We start from the raw sequence: 27437 nt of genomic DNA, 5'->3' as shown, positions 1-27437 counted from the left end.
GTGCTATATAAATAAAATTTTACTTACTTTACTTACTTACTCATCAGGCAGCAGAGGTCAAAGGCCAGGGTCATGTGCACAGGAAGGGAAAAATGCTGGAGCATTCGATTTGTGGTACAAAGATGCTCTGGCACTAAATACACACAGTAGCAGGATGATTTCTTAGCTGCACAGGATCATGTGTTTCTGGTTCATTGTGTTTTTATGCATTTTTGGTCTGCTGGTATAAAAGAAGAAGAAAAAGAATTAAGGCAGCTTCATCTTACACATGATCTCTCTGAGACCGACCTTAGATTACAGTAACTCCGGCAAACTTATTACAAGTGGCAAACTCATTCCCCAGGGGCAAAGGGACACTCATGGCTAGCTCTGGTACTGGCCATCTTTGATGACTTGCTAAGCTGTTGGATCCAGTATAAATGTTTTCATGGTGAGGCACCTTAGGCAAGAAACCACAGTGATAGGAAACAAAAAGGGCAGGAATTGGAGGATCTGAAATAACAACCAGGAAGTAGAAGAAATTATAGAAAGGGAGCAAAATATATCATCATTCATTATTGATGAAATCCACTTGGTGTGTAGAAAAACTGCTGACTCCTATAAAACCATGCAATATTGTTCATTCATATAGATGCAGTTCTTCTTTCGGTCATTGCTGTGAGCTGTGACGTGGCTCTGCAGCACCAGTCTCGCAGCACGTAGTCTGAAAGAGTAAGACCATTGGAAGTCAGTGGTTGTAATCGTGTTGCTGCCTGTGCTGCACTGTGGCGTGTTTGGCACAGATTCTTCTCACAGTGGGTGGTAGCTTGTTGAACTGCAGCTCCCCAGCATGGTCTATCCCTGGGATACTTCTCTAGCTGCTTTGGATGGATAATGCACCAGTGGAAGCTGGCGTTGACCGAGTCTTTGGAGCGTTTCTTTAGCCGGCCCTGGTGTCTTTTGCTGTGCACAAGCTGTCCATACAGAAGACATCTGGCTATAAGAGCCTCCACCATGCAGATGACATCACTGTCAGTCAAAGCTGGACTTATCTCCTTTACACATTCAGATGTCTAAAAAACATATGTTAATTAGTGAGTGAGTGAGTGATGGAGATGCTTTGGAAAGAGTCTTTATGGTAACATATCCAACCCTGTGTTAGTGTGCAGAAAATACTGTAGTAAAAAAAAAAAAAGAAAGAAAAGAAAGAAAAAAGAGAAAAATAAATAAATAAAAAGCAAAATCTGTTGTCTCTTTTATTTGGTAATTTTCCCCAAATTTAATTTCCCCAAGGAATTAATTATACCTTGTAACATTTTCCCATTTCTTTTTTCTTTCATAATCATTTTGTAAAAGTACAAAGGTTTTACAGTACGACCCATGCGATCTCGTGTAAGGTTTATGCCACAGCTGCTCTAAATCAATTTCCAAGATGATTTTTTCTATTTCTGTAATTGTTGCATGTGCATGTTTTTTTTTTAAATTAAAATTATATTTTTAATGCTAAAATACCATTTTGTTGTCCATAAATTTTCAAATGTACTGCTTTACAGAAAAACAGGAAAAATTTAAGCACATCGTGTTTTTTTCTTGATAAAGACGTGGTTGAATGTTATGCCTGATTAATTTCTGACTACTCAGAGAAGTCTAGTGTGTCGACCCAAATATGGGTATAAAAACACGAATCCGGCTTGTTATTTGCCTTACAAATAAACAAACATATAGATATATATTAGTTTTAAACACCTTTATGACAGGTGATGTGATGAATTTGTGAAACACTTTATTTTGTTCTCATAGGTATGTTGACAACTTCCTTCTACACACACTGCAGGTTAAACGGTCTCTAGGGACGCCCCGTGGCTTTCCTGCACCATTGGGTGTTTTTCAGGCATTAAACTCTCCCACAGAGACATACTTGATTTGGAAGCTTCCTCTCTCTTGCTCTCCATGCACTTCTCTGTCATCCTACCAATTAACGCAGTAAGAAATGAGAATTATCCATGCTGTAATCAAATACTTGATTGTTGCTTGAATGTAAAGTACACAGAAAATGATGTAACTCTGTAGGGTTGATGCTGATGCTTGATCTGCTCACAGTACATACTGCTCATACTGTGTTGGATTGGAGAGCCACAGCTCCCCCTGGCAGTAACTGTGGATAATACAGGGGAGATATTTCAAAGGAGCAGTGTGTTTTATTGCAAAAGCCTGGAATGAGTGTGCATGTGAACTGGGCATGCACATGTGCAAAACAAAGACGCAAAAACCACACACAAGCTACAGCTGCTCCAGTAAAATACCTCCACCTCTCTCTGGTCCTTCTTCCTTGAGGTCAATGAAACTGTGTGTAATGTTTGTTCAGCCAAAACGCACCATAAAATAGATGATCCTGAAGTCTGGAAGGGTTCTGCAAAGTCATGGGGACATTGCTGAGCCAGGGCGAGAGTGCTGATGGAAGCACAAGATTGTACACAGATGAATATTCCACTGAGGCTGAGAAATATCATTAATCAGTAACTTACCTTTTCTGTCAGGCTGTGTTCAGACAGCCCCAGACAGACTCAGGCTAAGGTCAGGGAGTGATGACTGATACTAGAGTGTTTTACACTCTCTGTCCTTGTCTGTCCGTTTTATTCGGTGTAATTTTAAAGATCTTTTAAGGGTTTCTGAGATGAGTTCCATTTGGACGCTGAAGGTCAAGAGTAATGTGGGATTTGTTGTTTGGCAGCACCCACAGCTGTGATCACGACGTCCTCAATAGCTCCAGGCTTTTGTAATTTAGCACAAAAGATGCTTAAAAAAATAAAAAGGAAGGACAAAGTTAACACAATCATGAGCCCCCTCGAGCTCTTCCTGTCCTCCTCCTCGTCTCTTTTATTTGCAGAATAAACTGGCAGCAGCATTAAATTACTTCTCAGAGAGCAAGAAGAGGAGGCGAGGTATGTGAGGTGGGAAAGGAGAATAAGGGGCTTCCTCTGCCTCTGCTTTCCCCAAAGTTAAGGATTTATAGAGATTTTGAGGAAAGTGGTAGGTGATGTACTCTCACTGTGAAGGTGATGTTATGGATATGTGACTGTGATCTGATATGGAAGAAAAATGAACTTGGCTGAATGATGTTGAAGGACGACTTTAAACTTATTTGCAGTTTTAACTCGTCTTACATAAATAAACGTGACACTGAGAGACGTGGAATAAAAAAACAACTCCGAGGGGAAGTCGGGTTGTTTACAGAGAACTTTCAGCCGCTGTTCTGTAATCAGAAATGCAAGTCATTAGCACCTGGGAAGCCTGCTGTGGGCTTGTTAGCGCACAAACAGGAGGTTCAGACTTTCAAGGTTTATCAGCGTTTCTCTAATACGTGCACAAGAGGAAGCAGGCAGGCAGGCAGCACGCCGGTGCAGTCCACCGCTCGTCCCTGCTGGCAGCATGGTTTATAGTGCGGCTGATTTGTAATTTCCTTGTGCCCGCAGGTCTCCTGGGGGAGCAGCTTTTGCTGCTCGCGCTCACTCTCTGCATTAACTCTCATAAATGATTAAGGAGGCACATGTCGGCCTCGGTCAGGACCACTTCTCGGGGCACACCAATCCTATTAAATATAGAAAAGGCACATATTAGCTGTAGAAATATCAGAAAAAAGAGGGCGACACGTAAATGCAAAAACAGAAATTAAAGGAAAGAGCCAGGAGCTCAACAATGTCAACTTTTATCGTCCCATAAATCAGTGGTTTTGAACATTTTCATCCATCCTTGTGTCATCACACATCAATCCATTATGTTTTTATCATTTTATACAGCTTCATGTGTTTAACAATAATGTTTTACTGAAACTTACTGAGGTCCATTCAGTTGGTTTTTTTTAAATTTTTAGTCTCTATTGTCCATCTGAATGCAACCACTGTTGTGTCAACTTTCTTTGCTTTTCCATGAAGAGCCGTATAAACTCTCTGTAGCTCCTTATATAAGTGTTTTTTCTTTAATGTTCATTCTTTATTCATTTCTATTATTATTTACCTGAGCACATGTATAATATAGCAATAACAGAGCTGAGAGGCAGGAAAAAAAAGAAAAAGGCAGAGAAAATAGCAGAAAAGATCAGAATAAAGAGAGCAAAAGTAGAAAAACACAATTCAGTTCTTTATTTTTATTATTATTATTATTTTCAGATTAGTTGAGCTAAGCTACCCAAGCCCTCAGTGGCACCTGTTGCAGTATCTCCTTTGGCCCTCCCATGGTCGGAAATCACTGCTATAAATAACCATGTGGTCTTTTAGTTGGTGAAACTGTTGCAAAGCTGCACAAACTTTACATAAAAAAATAAACATGTAAAATGGATACAGGTTACAACACTTTCAATATTAAACCTTCGGGCCCCAGAATGAATGATTCCATTATACCTGCACATCATCTTTATAGCAGGGCTCTGCCAAGGTGATGAATTCAGGTCCCCTGAGGACGTCGATTAACTCGAGCAGTGGGTGAAGCTGCCGATGGGGATAGAGTACTTTCTTCAAAGGCAGGATTGTCAGACATCCTCATCCACAGCGCTCTTATGTAACCATGCGCCTGCCTCTCAGCTTGACAACCAAATGTGCCTCATCAGCTGTCTCCACCACTGCAATATTCATGGAGCGAGTGGAAATGAGTGACGTGAATGCACTCAATCTATCCTACATGACTGCCTTAGCCTTCGGCGGAGCACAGAGAGGTCTGAGATGGGAGTGTGCGTGTGAGTGTGTGTGTGTTCGAATCATGAATCTGATAAACCTTAAATTGAGTGTTATTATTATTATTAAATGGCCTGTCTGTACAATGGAGAAAAAGAACATTGCATTGTATTATGATATAACACCTTTATATTTGAGCCTTGTCTTATTTAAGCCCCATATGATGAAATGTCAGTATGTAGCACTTAAGGGTGCTTCCTGCTCTGAAGCAGTTTGAGCATTAACACTAGAGGGCGCATAAATTCCTTAAAATTCGGCCCCTGAAGGCGCTCACTGCCTCTGAAATGTGCCAAACAGGCACAGTTCTAGTGTACAGAGAATCTGAATCAGATTAAAAATTTAACAGCTTATGTTGAGTTTGTTCCCTTAAAGTTGAGATGAGTATACAAATGTACTGACAGTGATGATAATTAGAAAGATTAGGGGGGATGAAAATCATCCAAAGCAGAGATTTCTTTATCACACAATCACAGTGTGCTGATTTATTAAAGGATTACAGAATATACCGGCTGTAGCTTTTTCATTTATCTGTCAACCGATTCCTCTCCTGCAACTGATCACGGCAATCAGAAACTTCTTGAGGACTTTATCTGCAAGCAAATCAAACCGATACAAATATCTTCAAATTTATTAAAGTTTTGTTTTCTTAGAAGCTGTAAATCTTTAATTATGAAGATCATTTAGTCTGCTGGCAGGCATTAAACACAGAGCTCTCAAAACACAGAGATGACCGTATGTCACTCAGAACACTCACTGAAAGCTTTAATCATTAATTTCTACACATTTAAAATTCATGGCCAAACTAAATGCTAATTTCCTGCTGCAGGCAGCAGTGTAGCAGCCAGGATGCAGAGATCAGCATTCACATTGGAAGTGCCTGCTCAACCTAGAAGGCCCAGAATATAGGTGATGTGTGCTTCCAATAAATTCTATAGTCTGTGCTTTGTGTCTGTTGGTAAAAAAAACAGAAGTGCTGGTTCAAAATGCAAAAGAGATCTAACAGGGGATTCAGAATAACCACTGTAAGCGCCGAAAATCTAAGCGTGGTACAAGCATGAAGGTATATTAGAGTGTATGATTATTGTTTTATTATTTATCTGTACTATTGTGTAGACATGATAAAATGCCCTCGACAGTTATAACTGAAACTATTCAACAAACAAAACTATAAATGTTAATTATTTAAATTACAAGGAATTATTACATGGAATTAAATATTTATCCTCATTATGTGGAAAATGACTTAAAGAGTGATCAAAGTACTCAGCAATTAAATTCCAACAACTGAAAAATGTATCAATTAACTGGTTTTGGCCAAAAAAACTCATTGTTTTATAATTTCTTTTGTTTCGCATGTCAATTCTTATTTTTAATGTGACTTTTACTTCTAACTGTGAAACTCGTTGTAAAGATATTCTTACCAAATACAGCAAAAAGCACCAAATGTTTAGATATTTTCTTTGAAAGATGGGTCATGGACACATTTGATTATCACCTATTAAATGTGACTATAATCTATTTCTATGTCCACCCAAACCACAGACTGTAAATAAAACCCCTGTGACCGCTCACATTGGGTTGTGAACTACTGCTATTTTGCTTTGTGCATGAGTAAAATGCAGACCAGAGGACTGCTGGTAGCTGGCTGGTTAGTAAGGTGCATTCTTATTCACTGTAATATCAAATAGGGCAGCTTTGGTTGGAAAAAACTCACTGGAGAAAAGGAACAGCAGACATTTGTCATGAAAGAGCTTTGGAGTCGTTCTCAAATGGCCAAATAAGGAACTGCAGTTTTTGTCATAACAGGAGTTGCCTAAAGTAACTTTTAAATGGAAGGTCGGGATTTTTCCCACACAACCATCTCTGTGGTTTACAGAGAATGATGGAAGGAGAAAATATCCAGTGAGTGTCAGTTCTCTGTACTGTTAGCATCAGAGGTCAGAGGAGAAAATATCCAGACTGCTTTGAGCTGAGGGGACGCAGCAGTTACTCAGATAACCACATGTTACTACCAAGGTCTGCAGAAGAGCATCTCTGAGCCTTGAAGCAAATAGGCTGCAGCAGCAGAAGACCACACTGTGTGCCACACATGTGAGGCAGGAGTAAAAAACTGAAGTTATAATTCACACGGGCTCCCCAACATCTGACGAGGGGTGACGTTCAGATGTCAGAATTTGGCGTAAATGATTCATGAAAGCATGAAAGTAACCTGCCTGGTAACAATGATTTAAACTGCTGGTGGTGAAATGGTGTGGGGGATTTTCCCAGCACACTTTGGGCTCCTTCCTGAGTATTGATCCCACAGGGTGCCTATGTTCTGAGGGCTGCTTCCAACAAGATAACGTGCTCCTGATGACGTATTTTATTGTTTAAATGAGAGAAAAAAAAACGCAGTCTTCCTTCTTACTTTACAACTTTACTTTTGAAATCTTTGTGTGTCAAAGAGAAAGTGGTGCTGTTGCAGGCTGTAACATCTCAGAAACAACAGTTTACCAGTTCATTAACAGACCAGTGTTTCTACTGAGGGGCTGCAATGATAAGGTCACAAAAATCCCACTGTTATAAAAGTCCTACCATGTATAATTTTTTTAGGAGATTTCCTGACAAATAAAGAGAAAAGAAAGAAGATTTTTAACTAACTAAATAAGATGGAGGTCTGGCAGTTTCTTTCTTTTCCCAGAGCTCTCCTCCTGTGTGTAACCATTTCCACGCAGCTGCCAGTATTGATCTGAATGGTTCTGATCAATTTCAAGTGTTGAGCGTGTGATATTTACTCAGTGCAGGATTTGCACTGAATTGTGCTGAAGGAGATGATAAAGCGAGTGACTCTCTGAGCTGCAGATGCAGTTCAGTGAATATTGTATTAAACATAATATTCTTCAGGAGGTGAATTCTCATTTTTATGTGTTTCCACCTTTAAAAAAAATGTTATTAAGTATGTCAGCTGGTGCCAGTAGACGTACTGCAGTCTCACGCAGGCAGATTTAATGATAAACTAGCCAACTCCTTTGGCAGGTTAATGTTCGTGTATCATCCACCCAGCGGCTGAGAAAGTGATCTGATGCGTTTCCCCAGTCTGTTTGTTTTGATCTCACCTCTCTCTCCCCGTGTTCCCAGTATGTGACCTTTCGCCCAGCCCCACCCAAAGCCACGTACATTTTCTTTGGGGACAAAAGCTTGTCCCCGGACCCCGCTGGCTCAGTGGCAGCGGCCCGGTCCCAGGGCTGCGCCACGCTGAGCCCCCTCAGGGGCCCACGTCCTGAGGGCTGCAGCATCAAAGAGGTGTCGGGTCAGGGGGCCGAGTAGAACCTGGTTTAACCCCCCTGTGCCCTTTGCATCACAATGTCTGGATACGTTCCCACTCTCTAACCCTCACTTTCTCCGTGATATGCATATAAGATTGTAACCCTTTAACTATTTCATGTGCCCCACCCATTGCTCAGGTTATATATTGGCTTGGATATTCGACCTTGGTTAAAAGAAAATGGGGGGGAAACTAACTAAACTACTATTAATTCCCCTTTAAAGCACTTTTCTGAATAATAGTTATGGCGGAAATAAGTCCACTTTGCTGTGAGTGTGCACGCATTAAATAATCTATCCTAATCTTCCTGTGGCTACAAGCTCATTTCAGTACATCTTTAAAGCTTTGATAAGGAGAGCACTGCCTGCTGTTTAGCAATTTTAAAATGTAGCCCTTTTTTCAAACCCAACAAACAATGCATATTCAACCACTAAAATGACGTAAAGCGATTAGGGCCCACAGCGATGCTCTTTTGTCAAGAATCACTCACACAAGATGATATTTTAGATGGAAAAATGAAGACAGTCCGAACTTTTTCTGGGGACGCTGATGATCCTAGCAACCGTATTACTCCATCCATAAAGACGTCAAAGCATCCCAAATCCCTTTATCTCTCCGCCATTTCCACTGAGATGGCGATTATCCATGCCGAGCCAGACACATTATGCAACAGAGTAATAGACTTGCCATTCAAAGTTAATGGGATTATATTTCAGTCTGTGCTGCTCTGACATGTCTATAAACAGGGTTTTTGCTGAAGGGGAAACTTTTTTGCACTCTAAATTTTGCAAGACACAATGGCGCTACATTCAGGAAGTGTGGTTAAGCTATTCAGAGGCTTTTTCAGTCACTCACTTTGGCCCTAAGAGGGGAAAAAACCTGCAGTTTGAACCAAAAATGATACATAGTTACAAACTGACACCAGTTCCATTCTTCCTGGTCAGTTTAACAAAATTTAATGTATAACCACGAGTTTACTTTCGGCGGCCGAGCAGAAGGCAGCTGTTTCAAAAGGGACTCGGTCAACTCAAAAGGCAGGGGAGAAGTGGAGGGCAAAGGGCACAAACTTACAAGGGTTTCCTTCTTCTCCGATGCCCAATAAAATTGTGAAAAGGACTAAAAGTGAATGGCAAGGATGGGGTCACTCAGAGGCACAATAGCGACGGTGGAGAGAGGAAATCTAATCAGCTCAGAGATGCAAATTTTATAGAACACCAATTAAGGCGAGTTTTTTATGACACTTTTCTGAGAAAACAAAAAAGCAGAGCTGTCTCCTCTCAGCTGGGGGCCCGTGGTCGAGTGGTCCGGTGCACTAGTAAAACCCCTCCCTCGCTGCCTCAGCCTCAGCAGCATTGAGTCCAGGCTCTAATGGGATGGCACCTCCTTTATGCCTGCCCTCGCCCACATTGGGGAAATGAGGCAGTGTCTGTTTGTTGTTCTGGAAGGCTGCGTGTCCCGTTTATCACTGTCACATCACAGAAACACACAGAAAGAGGAGGATCGGGGGGGGGGGGGCTCCGCTGTCCAATCTGTCCTGCTTTGGGCTTTACGACCACAGGCCCCACGTGGCGAGTACCCCACCCCGGACCCATACATCTCCATCTCTGCCTTTCGGGCACCGACGGCCTTTGTATCGGCTCACTCCGGCTGCCAAGATGTGTGTCTGCACTGCTAACAGGGGTTGAGGTAGAGCTCCAAACTAGACAATGATTGGGGATCCAAGAGGGCCAATATTTAACCAGTGAGCAGCCCACTCATGCCCTGCCTGGCCCCACGGCCCCCTGCGCCTTTGTGGGCTCAGGGTTAATCTTTTAAAGGCCGGAGCTGGGGCGCACCCCCTCCTGCCCACTGTCCTCCAAATATACTGCCACGCAGTCACTAGAGCTGTACTTTTATGGGACCTTTTGTTTGCTTGCTACGTTCTCTGCCTTTAAGTCTACAGCAATTCGAGCTCTCTAATCCTTAAATCTTTTTAGAAATTAATACATCATGAATAATAGATTACTTGGAAAGTGGTGCAGAGTGAAGACTTAAAAGGCTACTTTGTACTCCTCAGTGCTCCTGCTTGGTAAACATAAATAAAATCATTAATTAATGACTGCTAAAAATCAAAGACTGCATAAAAGATTATGAAAGTGAACATGGCGAGAGCTGACAGGAACAACCAGCAGCTGCTGCAGCAGGTGGGCAGCTATCTGACACCCTGTAGGGCTCTTTTTACATTCCTTTACATTTATGTCTCATTTCCATTTCTTCTTCTTTCCTTCTCCACCCCTGTTCCCCATCTTCATGCACATGGGAGAAATGCTGTGCTCGGTTCTCCCTCTTTAACCGCTTCTTCTCTGTATCGAGTATTTACGGGCCCTCGTAAACATGTATTGATATTTAATGCTGCCCTCAGCAGGGCCAAACTTAGAGGCCTGTTCCTCTCTGAGAGAGGAAAAGCGAGACAAAGAACGATATCAATAACAAAGATGCTGTAAACCTACACTCACCCTCATGCTGCTGAGAGGCGACGCGGCCATATGACAGCGAGCTGGCGTGACAGCTGAGAAACAGACTTGTTGCTGTTAGCGGTGAGGGAGAAATCACAGAGTGTACTTTGCCTTTCCAATAAATATAGGGCCCTAAAGCTGCAAGATGTCTTTTCTGTGAGGAACTGGTGTAGTGCACCGACATGTTGCACTGATATACAAAAAAAGTGAAGTAAAACCAAACTGCTCCCTGTTTTTTTGCTTTTTTGTGTCACACTGTTTGTTCCCTGTTTTCTTTAAGAACTTTGTTTATGTCTGATGTTGGATTCGACCTTCACCAAACAAAGGTTAGTTTAAAAAAAAATGCCACTCCATCTTAAAGTCTGATTTGTGTCCACTGTCCACATGAAAAAAGGTCCTAAAAATAAGCCAAAACATGTAGACACATGTTTCCAGAGGAATTCAAAAAGTAATTAGCAGCCATTTGCTGCATGCTATGAAATGAACTTGAGTCATCAGCCCGAGCAGCTCTATAAAAGCAGAGGTTTTGGCAGTTTGCTGGCATTCAGGTGAGTGTTAACACAATGCATCCCAGCTAACTCACCCTAAGGTCAGATTGTGCATTGCTCAGACAAACTGCAAAAAACAGAAAAAGACTGAACAAGTATGGTTGATTTGAAAGGATTAGCAGAAGGAAGCCTGCCCTCTCGAAAAAGAACATGGCAGAATGGCTTAGGCTGCAAAATTGCAATTGGACAAACCACAGCAAAAATGTCATTTGTACAGATGAGACCATGAGGAGATGTTTGGTCATCGTTTGCCACATGTGGAGAAAACTAAACACAGCACATCGGCACAAACACCTTAAACCAGCTGTCAGCATGGTGGTGGAGGGCTGATGATTTAGACTCAGGTCCTGAGCACCTTGCAGTCACTGAGTTAACATTGTACTGCTCTGTAAATTAAAGCATTCAAAAAGCAAAGTCCAGAGCTCGACCTGATTGGGATGCTGTGGCAGGACTTTAAGTGAGCTGTGCAGAAACTAAAGAACACAAACCTCGATGAGGCACCAAAACAAGATTCCTCCACAGTGATGATTAACTTTACTGCTAAAGGTGATTCTATAAACTATTGAATCATGAGGTGTAATCAGTCTCTCACACACTGTAGTTTAATACGTCATGATTTGTAAGTTGTATTTAAATAATTTTAGAACTTGGTAATAAAAAAAAATCATCTCATCCTTCATATGTAAAACTATCCAGCGTCTACTCTCACTGTATGCCTCTCATTCAATTCTCTGTTTATTCATCAGCCATGTTGTTATTTAGATTCCTGATCTTATAGCTCACGATGGGCAGTAAAGTAATAAGGTTCTCATGGCATCTCATTTAATACTGACTCTTGTTCAGTCCTTATCAAAGAAAACCTGTTGTGTCTTCAATAGATGAAAAAATGTTGAGACCCATAAACATGATTTCACGAGGACAATGACATCCATGCCAGAATATGAAACATCTCTATTCAGCGACAGCAGCACGACACGGTTCTCAGATCATCGAGACAGGTCAACAACGCCGCCCCTTTTCATCCCGCTACTGGTTAAACAACAGGAGGTCCATAAACTGCAGGGTCACGGCCTGTTTTTTAATCAGCAGAGCACAGATCATCATCGCCAAGCAGCGCAAGTCCTTCATATCACGTGTCTGCCAGTCAGCGTGTGTTTTTCCAGGACACAGTTACACATCAGACAGTGGAGTGGAAACTGTCCATGTTTCAGCCACGTTGGAAACAGCAGCAGATCTCCTCATCAGCATTCACAACCAGCCATATGTGAATTGAGGTTTAATGTCTGCTCCTAATCGCCCACCTGAGCCCCTTGAGTGGGTTCTGGAGGGAATGTGTGTGTGTGCTGTGAAAAGGAGGGAAAAGGCAGGAGGTAAAGAGAGTGACTGATGAGATCAAAATGATAGCCTGGGAGCATATGCCAGAATATTGAGCGGTCTGAGATACAATCTCTACACATAAACCTGGACCCAAGGACGTTTAACGCTGTAACAGCACAGCTCCACTGGGCTCACAGTTTTTAATGTCCAGACGAGGCGTGTGCTCATTGAGTTAAATTGCGGTTATTCATGTCATCACATCACGCTAAAAGCCAAAAGAAGTCAATTGTGTGTCACTAACTAGTCTGATGCCTTCAACAGAGCAATACTTACAAAACAGACACGCTTCATTCAGTGGACCTACAGAGGCTGTATAGCAACTACACACATGTGCACGCGCAGACACACAACGCACACTCACACCCCATTGATTGGCTCGTCAATCACTGGCCAATGAGGATAGCCAGTGGCCACCAACACTCAGGTTATTGTGTGCGGTGACCCTGGGGTCAGCGGTAAGTAGCTGAGGACTGAGACCCACACAAAAGGACGGCATCATGTACTCTCCGCATACAGTGGCGTTGCCGCCGGCACCCTTATGAATAGACACATGGCAGGCCTATCCACAGATGGGATGGCGATGAAGAGGGGGTGCGTGAGTGTGTTACCGTGGTGAGGGAGCACAAGCGGCGGTAACGCACTGAAACAATGGTGCTGATGAAAGGCAGGAGTCGTGCCTGGGCTTCGGGGAGGGAGATTATTGGGAGAGCAGGTCCCCAGTTTTATCAGGACGGATAACGCAGAGACGAGGGGGATGGAGGAGACAGGACGAGAGGGGGGCGCAGACCGCTGACACAAAGCCACCCCCATGCATCAGTGAGCGGCCAACTGTTCAAAAGTGTGACCAACACAATGGCAAACAGATACACTTTGTGAGCATCTGTATAGGCTTGTAAGCATGCGTGTGACTTTTTTGACTGATTGGAATTTATTTAGATGTTTTAAGCTCATTCGGACAACTTGAAGCCAATTTTCACGTTTACTTAATTTAATGTCCTTTTGAGCCATGACACAGTTATCAAAGCTTGGTTTCACATTAGCGGAACAAAAAGGAAAAAAATAATTAAGCTACCCAGGTTCAGTTTCACTTGTGGCGCTTGCTGCAGAAAAGTTTTCTGAGACACTTTAAATCGTAATTTGAATTACTAAATATAATTTTTGGATCAACCCTTTAAAGCAGAGGGCACGTAGAGGTGCCCTCTGCTTTAAAGAATAAAAAGTTTATTATTTATTTATTTGTTAAATCTGTTGTTTAGTTACCTTGTAAAGGACCATTTTTGGGAACCAGAAAGTTTTAAAATGTATGTTAAAGAAGTGAAAATGGGTTCAAAAACCCTCTTAAAGAACACCTTCTGCCTATTAAGCCTCGCCTATATTGGCCGCACCACCTGGCCAGGTAATAAAATGCATAAAGAAATAAAGAAATACACGTTTGACCTGATTTCTGCAGCAGACACCTGAAACATCGGCATATTTATCATAAATATTTACATATATATTTATGATAAATATATATGTAATTTCATATATTAGATAGAATGTAAACGCTTGCAGGAAATTCCAATGACACATGTCCAAGTCCCTCACTGCTAATCCTGAGACCTGTCAGCCTTAGTAATAAAGAAGAGACAAAACATCAAACCCAGTGTAATTACTTTATTTTTTATTCATGACTCTTAAAATAAATAAAATCTTGTTTGCAAGAGTGTTTAGGCCAAGACAGACAACAGTACAATCACTGCTAGCTGCACAGTACAAATACACAGAACAAGAATACTATGTATATCGGATAAAGTGTAAAATACAAAAAATACAACCAAAAATCACCTTAAATTCATTCAGTGAGACCGACTGCTTAAGATTTAACAGCCGATTCCCCGAGTCAAGTGCTGCACAGTTTTCCCAAATTCAGCATGAGGGACAAACAGGAGGAAAGAGTCTTTTTTTGATGATGTAAGGCACTGGGTAAGATGGGAATAAAGCAAAAATAGCCTGAATATACCAGAAACTGAACATTCAAAATTAGAAAGCAGACTGGGCGATTCATAATTCTATAATCCCAAAATGAAATAAACTAATAACACACAGCATGCAGTGATCATAGGAGTCAAACCAACAGGAATTTTGTGATCAAAAGTGCTCTTGCACAGTGCAGTTCCTCTAGTGTGTTTACACCCTGACTCCAAGTTTCACAGTTTTGGAGATTTCAACATCAATACAGAAATTCTGCCTCCTCTTTAAGAGAACGGAACCAGATGGCACGCACCTTGAGGTGCTCAACACACCAAAAATTTAATTTAAAGACTCAGCAGCAGTCTCTCCTTTCATGGCTCGGTTTATGCTCCACAAATACTGTTATGAGCATTTTTATGTGTTTCACTCTTTTCCTCTTTCACCAGACGTCAGCTACCAAAATATCGCTGTGCAGAAGGAAGCACCAAGAGGAATTCTAGGATCATGTTAAACACAAATATAGAGGTACATTAGCAGAAAAGAGTAATAAAGGCAGCAATATAACCTAAAATGTAAAAATAAAACTACCGTGAGCCATCAAACTCCTGTTATTAACTAAAAAGAAGCAGCTTTTTTCCATTTAAAATAATAATTTGTGGTTTCTACTCTGAAAAGTTTACATAATCTCTCTCTGAAACCTGAAACTTTTTCATTTAGTGGTGGCGGTTCTCAGGAGGTCACTGTAATTTGAGTCCCAGCAACCTGAAGGCCAACATATGGACCCGATGCCTACAACTCCTGATGATGGTCTGCTCAGCAACCGGTTCTGCTCTGTCCCCTTTCACTCTCTCCCCCTCTCGCCTGTCTGTCCTCCCTCGGTGTCCCCCCGGGGTAATAGTGGGGTAATTTATGAAGTTCTAGCAGCATGGAGCAGGCCGGTGTATGGGACAGCCTGCTGACCGAGCTCCATTCAGCTCCAGAGGAGAGGGCCTGCGCTCCTTTCATCCTGCTCATAATCAGCACCTCTCCCTGAGCCCGAATCCCCATCCTCACTCCTCTCGCCCTGCAGCCCTCCACAGCATGCAATCCTTCATGGCCGCTTAAAGATGAAGGGGAAAGTTATTGGACTCTTTAGTGACTCATAAACATCCTAGGGGATTTTCATAGTGCCTTTGTGTCTTTGTGTTGCGGCTGAGATAATGCAATTGTTTCAGGCAGTGTAAATGAATAAATCACCGAGCAGTGAGAGATAACAAAGGGCAGCACTCCCCGTTCTCAGAAACACTTGTCTGCCTGTTCAGTCACTTCATGAAACAACTTTATATCTCTCTCCACAGACACCGGTACTGAGAGGGAAATGTTTAGATCCACAGATGAATCAAAACAACCCGATTCCTCGTATCGGCTCCTGCTGAACACTCGCCCCGCTGTGATCTCAGAGTCCTGATGTGGAAGCAACACTGAGACAAACGGTGGAAACTAAAGGCAGCTGTATGTCCTCTACAGGCTCTCAAGCGGCAGATTAAACCCCAGTGTGTGTGTGTGTGTACAGAAGATCGAGCCACTGATCCTGTTGAACAATGACCAGCAGAGAGTGAAGGAAGCCTTATGGTACACAGCGCAGGTTTGCTCTCCAGCTTAGCGCTTTATTGAGCCATGATAGGCCCTAATCTTGCCTGATCCTCTGTCACTACAAGCATATGCCTGTGATAATGCCCTCATTTTCTGGTCACCTGAGCACTTTCACTGGAGTGCACCAGAAAGGGCAGCAGTGAGGGGGTCTCTAAAGCCTAAAAAAAGTCTGTTGCAGAGCTCAGAATTGGATAAAGGGCCCTGAAAGGTGGCACCCAGAGAAGAAAGTCAAACACTCTAATGCAGGGTTAAAAATTGAAGGATTATGTGGACACACGAAGGGTGGCTACGCTTTCATTTGTAAAATGCAGAGATCCTTGAGTCTCTCTGTGTGGCCCGTTGCCTCTGTAAACACATGAATAAGAATAAGATTGAGGCCAAGAATGGGATTTATCAGGCTCATGCATAAAATAATGGAGTAAAAGGAGGACTGATTACACTCGTTACTTGGATAAAGTTCCTGTCAGTGATCCTGATATACATTCTGTACTTTTACTAATACACAGCTCCTGGTTTCATCTCTATTCCACTGATGTGCTATTCCTCATTCGTTTCATATAAGTGACATTCTCGCTAATCCAACTTCGTGTATGGTTAATAAGTAGCTTGGCATATTTTCCTGTATTTATAGATAATTTATTAAGACTATTGATGACCCACTATAAATCCCTTTCTCCTTTCCTTGTGTGTAAAACACAATGAAAACTGTGGCACAGAACCAGCCATTAAAAGGCCTGAAAGGCTGGAAAAAAACGAATGAAATCTGGAGCATTGTGTTCAACTCAGTTAATTAGGAACTGACCCAATTAGCAAAGGAGAGTCCAGCAGCCATGTTGGCTCCAAGCCTAACGATGGGAAAATCCATATGCTCCAAATATCTGGCCCATGCTGGCTCTCAAAGTTCCCCAATTATAATATCACTGAATAGTGGCCGAGCCAAAGCACCCTGCAGGGCCCCCCGATGGAGCTATGGTGGGGGGTCTCGAGAGCCCTCTTGATTCTCGGTCCTAACTTTCTGTGGGTTCATGAGTGTAAAGGATCACACGCCCATTGACATGGAGACCAGCAATAGATTTATCAAAGTCTTGCAAATCAGCACATATTTTGAAATTAGTGGTTCTTCAGATTCGAGCTCGAGTGAAGTGGTGAGGCACAAACAGTGTCTGTATTTCCTCGGTGTGCCCCTGTAGGAAGAAGGAGAATTTAGGCACAGATTATTAGAAGATAATAAGCACACTTCGCTGGAAATGAATGATTCCACATCATCCGTTTACTATCAGGGACCCGACTTTATCAGATAAAGGAAGATGATCAGAAGAACCGCCTCGTCAGAGAGAGACATTCTGAATTTCTAACCTGATTACCTCAAGCCTGATGGGCTTAAACCTTTCAGACATTTTTGTGTGGTCTATTCTTAAATGGGGGGTACTTTAAATGATACATATGAGTCATGCACAACTCCTGGGGAAAAAAAATCCACTATAATAAGTAGAATAAAGAAAATTAAATAAACCACTTTGTAGTCAGCTTCCATAAAACCTCACCAACACAAAAAGCAGCAAACATAGTTCACTGCCGGAGGGGGGCCAATTTTAAGATTATTAATAATAGACAAAAATCAGGAAAACTGGTTTTTGTGGTTGAAATGCTGCAGCAATTCAACCACAAAACAAAGCAAAGAAAGACTGTTTGAACACAAACACGAGCTCCTCACTAATCTCTCACTGAGGAACATACGAGGAAAACCAGGTTAAATGAAAGTACAAGTCGTCTTAGGGTCGCTGCATGGTCACAAAAACATGCAAACATTAAACACTGGAAATGTAGCTTTAATAAATCAAATGCTGATGGTGCAGTGCTGTGCTGCAGCCCTTTAGATGGGCCTTTTTTCGATTCATACATTGTACAAAAATCCCTCTAATGCAAAAACAATCTTACACACACACACACACACGCACACACACGCACACACACGCACGCACACGCACACACGCACACGCACGCACACACGCACACCTTCATATACCCAGTTACTTTTTGCACAATGATCAGTCTGTTGCACAACCCACTGTCATTGTTGCTCTTTTCTCTTGCACTGTCTTGTGTCTGTATCGTTCTGTCTGGTGCTGCACTGTCAGAGTTTTGTTTGACTTTATGTAGTCCTGTGTTGCTGGTTTGTTTATGCTATATGTAGCACCACGGTCTTGGATATTGTCTTGTTTCACTGTGCACTGTACCACTGCACATAGTTGGAATGACAGTAAAGCCACTTGACTTGGAATTCAAATATATGTATATTATTCAAAACTCTTCTGAGAACCTCAAGTGGGTTTTAACTCCCCTCACATTAGTTATCTGAGAACAGTTAACCAGTTTCTCTAATTAGTTTGACTTGGTTACTATTTGGTAGAGCACTTACAAATTTTCTTGTAAAAGAAGAGATGTGATTTTGCACTGCTTTGAAAAGACAATTTAATGGTTGGAACAATTCAATGAGACTCGCGCACACTCTCTCGCTGACTGCTGAAATATTTATTAAACCATACTTTGGTCTGTCATCTCATCAGATAATCAGAGGACTGGTGAGATCAGTCTAACTTTGCACGCATATGCATCAGCAGTGGCATTAGCAGGATATCAAAAGACTCAACATGAGAGCATTAAGCGACAGCAAAAACAGATTTAAAAGCAAAGAGCATGAGGTACATGTCATAAATGTTGCAGTAGGTTCATACTACAGGCAAGCGAGTAAAAGATTTAGAAACTAATCATATTAAAATATCTTTCACTGACTTGTTAAAATGAAGGACACCAGCTTCAAGAACAACCATGAAGCTGCACAAAGACGCCCACGGCTGGAGGAGAATATCTGCTAGTGTTGGGTAAATATAAACTGGGGCATCCCACTGTTTACAACACAGGGAAAGGCAAACATTTTCTTAGTTGAGCAGCCAGATGAACACAAAACTCCAGACCTGATGCCTGTGAAATGAACAGAATATACTTTTCTATGATGGCTTTTCAGTTGTTGTGCTCCAGGCAAGAATCAATGCAACAAATCAATTCACAAAACTGCTGTTTTTGCCATTCTGAGAAAAGTGTTATGTTCTCAAACTCCCAGCCCTTCAGCACTGCTTCACTTGGGGCTTTGCTTGGCACAAGGGAGGAAGGAAATTCCTGAGCTGCGTGGTGAAAGCCAGCTTCTGAACACCACAGAGAAAGACGTGGAGAAGTCGGCTTGGTCACAGTGCCACAACATTAAAGCAGCAGATATATAGCAGATATATGTTGGACGCGAAGCCTGGAAGGAATTTTAATGCCATAAATTTAAACGAGGAAGAAAGTTTTCCTTGTGTTCCTGATAGCTAGCAAGAAAAAGTAAAAAAACAAAGAAAAATAAGTGCCAGTAGCTTTACGGTTGAATTATAGGGAGACAATGCTGCGCCCACTCATTTAGTATCTTTTTAACTACCTCCCCCCGGACTGAAAGACCCCCTTCCAGTGATAGTGATGCGATTTCACAGACTGTTTGGGAAACCAAGTCAAATTTATCTGACCCCTTTTGTTTTGAGCTTCTGGTTGAATTGTACCTAGTCTGCCATTAACGCTGCCCTTTACATGTTTAAGAGCCTCATATGGTGCCTCATACCTTCCTCCAAAGTATCTCATGGATACCATATGTAAATAAGGCCTTAAAGGCATCATCTATCTGGTGTTATGGAAGAGGGTAATAAAAACGGTGGCCTGCTTACTTTCACTTTAACGTCCACGTAGAGAACTTTCAAAGTAAAGTAAACATGTTTTTACAGCTGAGGAAGAAGCTTTTGCAGATTATAGAGGTAGATTAATACGAGAAGAATTTAAAAATTTGAGATCATAAAGTCATAAATTTATGTTTATTCATCTTTTTTCTCAGATTTTTTATATTATTATTAGATTACCTCTCCCCTGTTCTAGGATTACTTTAAAATCTGTGCTGAAACATAAAGAAATGCAAATACTGCCAGTCTTTAATGAAAGTTTTAACACAGCTCTGGTTAACTCAGCTTTACACAACATGGGATCATACTTCTGCTTGGTTAACGTGCAGGGGGGGTTCATCAGCAAGTGGGAGAATTAATGTGGTTGTGGGGAGGTGGACTGGGGGCCGCAGGAAGGAGTTGTTGGGGGGGGGTAAAAGTGTGTCCCTTCTGCAATTGGCTGGGGCCATAAGTGTCTCATTATGCGGTGTATTGTTCCTTTGTTGTGTCGGTGGTATAAATACACCCCAGCAGGCCCATGGGGTGACAGTTTAGACACACTCACTCCTGGGGAGAGGCTGAGCATCAGGCCGAACAGCACAAACTCTGGGAAAAGTGAGGCTGTACAAAAACTGCAGGGAACTGAAAGAGTTTGGAAACATCGAGTTCAGGCCCTAAGCTCAAGCTGTCACAGTTTAAGAGGTTTTTTTTTTGGATCCTTGTTTTTGTTCCTGAATTTTCTCCCTCAGCTGAAATGGATTCCGATGCTGGCTCCACCTGCAGTCGCTCCTCGTCTCCAGACCTGGTGGTGGATGACTCTGCAGGGAGCTTCTTCTCCAATAAGATGTTCCAGAAGTACTGCCAAGAGAACAGAGCAGACAGCGAGGCCGGCCAAGGCAGGACGGAGCGCTGCAGCGGGGGCGGTAAGAGCAAATCCAGATCTGAGCTCAGCAAGGAAGAGATGCAAGATCAGAGGCTGAAAGTTAACAGTCGAGAAAGGAAGAGGATGCATGATCTGAACCAGGCGATGGATGGCCTCAGAGAGGTCATGCCATACGCACATGGACCCTCAGTCCGCAAGCTGTCAAAGATCTCCACCTTGCTCTTGGCTCGCAACTACATCCTCATGCTTTCCAGCTCTTTGGAGGAGATGAAGAAACTGGTTGGGGACGTTTATGGCGGTAATGCCGCCGTCCAGAGCCGCACAGCTCCCCATCCCACCATTACTCCTGCGGCCACGACCGCCCACCTCCCTCTGCATCCTCTGGCCCAGTCCCTTCACTCTCTGGTGGGCAGCACACCTTCAGCTCTTCAGCATCACTCATCTTCTGCCTCCTCAGCCCCAGCTCCACACTCCCCTCCATCAGCCGGCTTCCTGGGCTTTCACGCTCCAGTCCAGAGCCTCCTGAAGGACCCTCTCCACCTGAGCAGCTCCTACAGACACTTCCCTGGCATGCCCTGCCCTTGCTCACTCTGCCAGCCTCTGCCCACCACTACCTCCACATTACACAGCCTGTCTTTGAGCAAGTGAGCAGGTCTCTCTTAAAATAGACTGTCCGGACCACAACCAGGGGACTGATGGAAAGAAAATGATAAAATGATGGCTGGGGCCAAACTTTGTACATACTGTATATAAACATATAGCTATCTTTTGGGATACATACCGCTGCTATTTTTTATTAATTTCTTCTTCTTCATTTTTTTTTTTTACAGAAGTATTCTAAATGTTCTGGGGATTTTTATCAGAGTAGCAAAGTCTGTAACTTATGTGAAATAAGTGGTGATGAAACACTGTCAAAATGGAACTGCTGTGTCTGATTGTGCACAAATGCTATTTTCCTAAATTAAATTTGTTTTGATAATAACTACTGCTGGGTGTCTTCTTTTAAATGTGCAGTTGATTTTTGGTTTGTGAAAAATGTCTCTTCTTTCTCAGCTATTTTGGAAACGTTCTGGACATGTACAAATACACAGTAATATCGCAACAATACTACAAGGGCATTTATTGGTCCTTTAAAGGACAAACTTAGAAGTGCTAAAGCTGACATTCAGGAAAAAAGGTTGTCATTTGTTGCTAACCAGTTTCTGACAGACTAACCTCTGAAGAGCTAAAAAGGGACAGAAGGGCGAGACAATACACCAGAACAGAAGCTGAATGTGGTGTTCTTGAGCCTGGGGACCATCCATCTTCACCTCAACAGGGTGTAGGAGATGAAAGGACGACACAGGCGCCGGGAAGCCGCGTCACTTTTGTCTGACGCAGGCAAGGGACATAGCCATGTCCTCAGCTCTAGGCCAGCCATTTGTCACTGTCTCATAAGAACATGGATAGAGGAACACAAAGGGCAGATTTTAAGCAAAGGACATAATGGTGTCTGTATTAAAAAAAAGAGCTCCTTTTAATTCATACAGGATGAATATTTCTATCAGCACATATTTGCAATCAGATGTTTAAAAACTCAAATCAAGTTCCAGCTTTCTTCTAAAAATAAAAAACTGAACAAGCATACGTGCACTTTACACACGCGCACTGCCAAGAACATGATTTAGTCAAACAGCTCAACAAGGACTGGCCTTCACTTAGCAACAAATCAGGCGTGTAAAATACATGCTTATCCTCCCACGGCTGACAGATGAGTTGGAGACCAGGGGAGAGATGAAGAGATGTAAATCATTCTCACCCACCTCTCACTCTTACCCCTCCTTCTGCTCTTGAAAGTGCTGAATAGGTTCGAACAATAGCCATGCGTGGGACACAAAGGCCGGGGGAGTCCGAGCTCTCGTGCCTGGGACACAGACCCCCTCCATTCAATCTACATTTCATCATGGTAACAAGCGCTGTCGGGCCAAAAGGCCTGACACCCTCGCTCACCACAAAGGCGGTTAGCTCTAATATATGAGGCTATTGACACTGTAAAGAGCCCCTGTCAGTACTGGGGGGATTGTCAGCTGTGGGATGTCTCAGTGGGGGGAAGCAGCTGCCAGCCAAACCAAGCGATGAAGCTTCTGTCGTGGGGACCGGCGCTGCAGCGTCACCTGGTCCCCAGTCCCTTGACACAGAGACCCCCGGTCCTCCCACAAGACCCCCCTTTATTGGGGCACAGGTGGGAATGGGAAGCAGAACACATTGTAGAGATTAGTGGGGATCGGCCTCCCTTTGCTCTAGGTAGATAATTAGAGACAGTGACTTGTGCAAAGCTGGTGTTTCCTGATTGGCACCAGATGGTGTTAACCCACAGTACAGCATCAGCGGTCTGCAGAGTGCGTGCGAGTGTGGGTGTGATGACTGCGGTGTGTAATGGATATACCTCTTAAATCATACAATATGGACATGTCCTCTGTGCACCATTATGGTCAGCCGCTGCTGTCACCACGGTGCTCTTTAGCATACGCTAACCAGCAGTGGCAGCACTGGTTTCAGTCACAATGTTGTGCACAATTAACTCTGAAAATTACACACGCTGGTCTATATTAGCAAGGGTGGAACAAGTATTCAAATCCTTTATGTGTTCATTTTCTGCACTTAAAATACTCAACAGCAGGTGAAAGTTATCCATTTAAAATATCGTCTAAACAAAAGTAGCTGCTCTGCTGAATGGCCCTAAGAATACATCTGAGAATATACGATTAATTCTCATTTTACATACATTTATGTGCATCGCCCAAGGCATGGTTTATTCCAAGCAACTTTAAAGAAATCTATCTTAAAATATTGGATCAAATATGTCCAAAACACACGATTTTAGGAGGCTGAAAGCAAAAGGTACTAGCAGGAAGGTATTTCACATGCATTTATTTATTCTACCAGGTTAAAAAGATTGTTTTCATGCACTCTGGACAAGCCCAAGAACACTGATTTCATTACTGTTACAGCAACAATTAACCGAGGCACGGTGCTCAGAGCAACAGCCTTTAAATGTTTAATTAGGGCCCCGTTAGTGGGGCAACCCCAACTAATTTGACCTCAGCTGTCTTTTTGTAGACTCTGAAATATAAAAAGTTAAGATGTAGAAAGTCATTTGATTGCTTCTAACTGATATTAATTTCTATTTTGAAGCTGTCAAATATCCAACAAATAAACACACAAAAGTCTTACATCATCCTTTGATGTAGCTGTAGACTGTTACACCAGTTAATGCATTTTATTCGGTGTAGTTGATCCAAATGAATGTTTAAATAGATGTTTCAAGCAATAATTGAAGTCTTAAACTCTGCTCTGCACTGAAAATGTTAAAAATGCAGCACATATCACTTAAGCTGAACAAAGCAGGTAAATCCCTGAAACAAACTCGCTGCACTGAAAACAGGTGAATAAAAACAGAATCAGTCAGTACCCAACTTTTCTTGTTATTTGTACTTTTTTAAAGGACTCATTGATAGACATAAAATGTGATCATAAGGGGATTTTTTTCACATCTAGTATAAGAAGATCCTTAATTTGTATGAAAAATACAGAATATTTAAATGTATCTGATGAATGCAGAGAGGCAGAGCAATAAGGTTTGACTTATAAACGTCATTAACTTTTTAAGAACAATACATCAATCACTGTATTTAGTTACTCTTGTGCCTGGATCTTATTATATAATATTAGCCATGAAGCTATTTTGGAAGCCTTGAACTGAATATAATTTTTGATTATAAGCACAGCTTATAATCTGGCAAAGACATATGCTGGAGTCAAAAAAGTCAAAAGACAGAAATATCTTTTAACAGCACAAAGGATGCACTGATGTTATTACACCATGACCTTTTGTAGATGAAATGTAGACAGATGGATAAGTTAACTGCTTCAGATACTGATCAATAGTGGAGTGCTTATCCCAACTTGGCTCAGGCCAACCTGCACTGACAGAGTTAATTAGGGGACTGAAAGACCCAATTAAGAGGAATGAGGGGCCGGACGGGGGACATGTATTGGAGGACATACGCACACATTGTGCAGAGTCTAGATAAAAGAGAACTTCAATTAGGGGAGAGCACACTTCCAGAAGCTTGATGCCTGTTCTTTTTGCATTTTATGCTTAGTAAAGCCCACAGCTCCCCACCGCCACCCTTTTTCACTCAGAATAATGATGAGGGGAAAGCACAGCTGCTGGGGGTCAACACACATATGCAGTATGGTGTGCACATACGCTCACATGTATGTACACAGATGTACAGAGGAGGGAGATTGATGAGGGGACTCAGGCTGGAACTGCTAAATGCTGATTAGTCAACATAATGTCTGAAGAAGGAACGCAGCAGTCTGGATTTGATGGGTTTCATAAAGATCTTATTGGTTAAATTAGTGTTAATTAAAAGAGAAAAATCAGCATATTTTTAAATTATTACTCTCCCCCATGAAAGATCTGGGTTATAGTTTCTCATTGTCTCGGATGCACTTCTCCAAGCTATGCTGTAAGATTGGTTGGCTGCTTTTGGTCACAACAGCAAGACTGTAGAATATTGTTTCCAAAAATGAGTGGCGAGACCATGTAAATGTCAATAAAAAATTATTTGTAGGTCAATTAAACCCTCCCTTAATCTGAAAATTTAAAATGGAAAGGTTGTGTAATACTTAGCAAACTAACTGGTGGAACATCTTTAAACTAGTCAGCAGGATGTTAGGCTATTATTAAAAAAGACCAGAGAAAAGCAGAGATTTCCAGAAGTAAAGGTGAGGAAAGCTAAGCACTCTTGCCTGCATGCAAGGGGCAAGGCCAAAACCATGACTGAATCGCGGTGGCTTTTGGATGGTGAACTAATAACAGACAGACTTGGAAATCACTCCATAGGCTCAGGAACACCAATAAGAACATACAAGTTTTTGCAGCATCCAAAAAAGCACATCAACACTTTACCATGTCTGGAAAAATATTAAAAAGGCAAAAAAAAAAGAAAAAAGAAAAAAAAGATCCAGAAACACAGCAGACTTGTCCGAGCCAAAGCTCAGTGAAGATGAAGTGGAAATCTCTCCTGTGTTCTCAGCAAACTTAAATTGCAGAAATCATGAATGTACATCGTGAATAATAAATCTTGAAGACTGTTTAAAAGCAGCATTCATGATGGTGTTTTGGTGCATTTGTTCACATTAATGTTGAACATTACATACAGGTTTGAGTGAGCTGCCATCCATGGAAAGTGCATATTTCATCAATACAAAGCATTGTGGGCCGATGGTAAAAGAGCCTTGGCTGATCACAGTTTGTTGGCTTCTGCTTGCCCACCTGCATTTAAAGGACTGAGCATAGATTCCCAGTCAGATTAAGACCCGGGGAGTTTTCTGGCCATGGTTTCAAAATGTACTTTTCACGAATTACTACTTTTGTCCTGTGCCACGGTGATCCACCATGCTTCATAATGCATAAATTGTCACCAAATTGAAAGAAGTTGATCTTTCAGGATGTTTTCAGTTTAATCACAAAAGAAAGGCAGGTGTACAAGCAGAAGCTGTCACGGCTGCTGTGGCAGGCCGTGTGGAGGTTAGATAAGGACCCAATACGCAGGCACTGCTGATGTGAGTGAATTTCATTATGGAGAGTGACATACAAACAAGAGCGAGGGCGGCAAGAAACAGAACTAAGAAAGACTCTAAACTGGGAAAACTAATAAAACAAAACTGAACCCTGAGTCCCAAGGAAGACACAGATGGAGAAACTCAGGGAGGTAACGCAGAGTTACACAGAGAGGTAATATAGCATGGAGGAACACAGATGGACCAGCAAGAAGTAGGAGAAAACACAGGGCTTATATACACACAACAGCAATCAGGGAATGAGAAACAGGAGGGAGACACAGCTGGGGTAAATTATACAGAACGAGACAAGGGGAAGCAAAACTAGACTCACTGCACGTAGGACTGGGAATATCAAAATAAATCAGGAAACAAGAGACAATTCAGAAAGATGCGGACTAGACACTGAGAGGCAGACTGAATGAATACGACACATGGAACATAAGGAAGACAGTGACTTAAACTAGAAACCAGAACAACAATTAACATCAAGAGAACTAAACAATGAATAACCAATAATCAGGCAATAGAACTTAAACACAAAACACTGGGAAACACCCAGAACCATGACAGTAGCCCACAAAATGTGATGAAGTGGTATCAAATGAAGAGGCAAGAATGGATTTCAGCGAATCAGGGTTTGGCCCAGACTGTGCTAGCCAAGATGCCACAAAGAATTGCATTAGTTATTTAAGAAATGGTTATGATTGTTCTTCACTACATCATAGAAGCAAATAAAAAAAACAATATAATGAAAAAAATGCAGCAAACTTTGTGAAACATAACTGTATTACTCAAATCCCAAACTCTTGCAGAGTGCTAGTGCTGATTTTTTTTTCTTTTCAAACGTGGTGCGGGCAACAATATTTGCACTTTCCACTTTTGAAAACAATAATTACGTTTTATTAACATTTCACGATGCTTTTTACTGTAAAAAAAATCCTTAAAACATTTATAGTAACGTTAATTTACGTTAAACAGTTTCTGTCAACTTGTGATTTGATTCTGTGCTGTTGTTTTTACCTTATTAATGCGGGTATGCCGAAATACCTGCAAAGAGAAACTGATCATACGCGCTCCCGAACTGTTTGGTCCTCTGCAGCCACCGTAGACAGGACACAGAAACTAAAATAGTTGTTTATAAAACCAAACATTGGTTTTTAACGGGTTTATTTAATTGAGAATG

The 27437-nt window shown here is 42.0% G+C and overlaps 1 protein-coding gene and 1 long non-coding RNA gene across 2 annotated transcripts; one reads left to right on the top strand and one right to left on the bottom strand.

Moving 5' to 3' along the window:
* Positions 1-1671: 1671 nt before the first annotated feature.
* Positions 1672-27368, bottom strand: LOC106098303 (uncharacterized). Its single transcript, XR_001224495.3, has 5 exons — positions 27275-27368; positions 3262-3568; positions 2505-2775; positions 2356-2430; positions 1672-1947 (listed from the first exon to the last, which is right to left on the bottom strand). It is a non-coding gene; the product is annotated as an uncharacterized LOC106098303 (long non-coding RNA).
* Positions 19929-22060, top strand: olig4 (oligodendrocyte transcription factor 4). Its single transcript, XM_003446235.5, has one exon. It carries the CDS (start codon positions 20510-20512, stop codon positions 21284-21286), a length of 777 nt encoding a protein of 258 aa, XP_003446283.1. The 5' UTR covers positions 19929-20509; the 3' UTR covers positions 21287-22060.
* Positions 27369-27437: the final 69 nt, after the last annotated feature.

This window comes from Oreochromis niloticus, linkage group LG19, assembly GCF_001858045.2.
Source record: "Oreochromis niloticus isolate F11D_XX linkage group LG19, O_niloticus_UMD_NMBU, whole genome shotgun sequence".
Lineage (NCBI taxonomy): Eukaryota > Metazoa > Chordata > Actinopteri > Cichliformes > Cichlidae > Oreochromis > Oreochromis niloticus.
The sequence above is the reverse complement of the archived record's forward strand: the minus strand, read 5'-3'. Positions and strand labels throughout refer to the sequence as shown.

Excerpts from the sequence above, each read along its gene's own strand:
- olig4 (XM_003446235.5), top strand. The coding sequence starts at position 20,510 with ATGGATTCCGATGCTGGCTCCACCTGCAGTCGCTCCTCGTCTCCAGAC.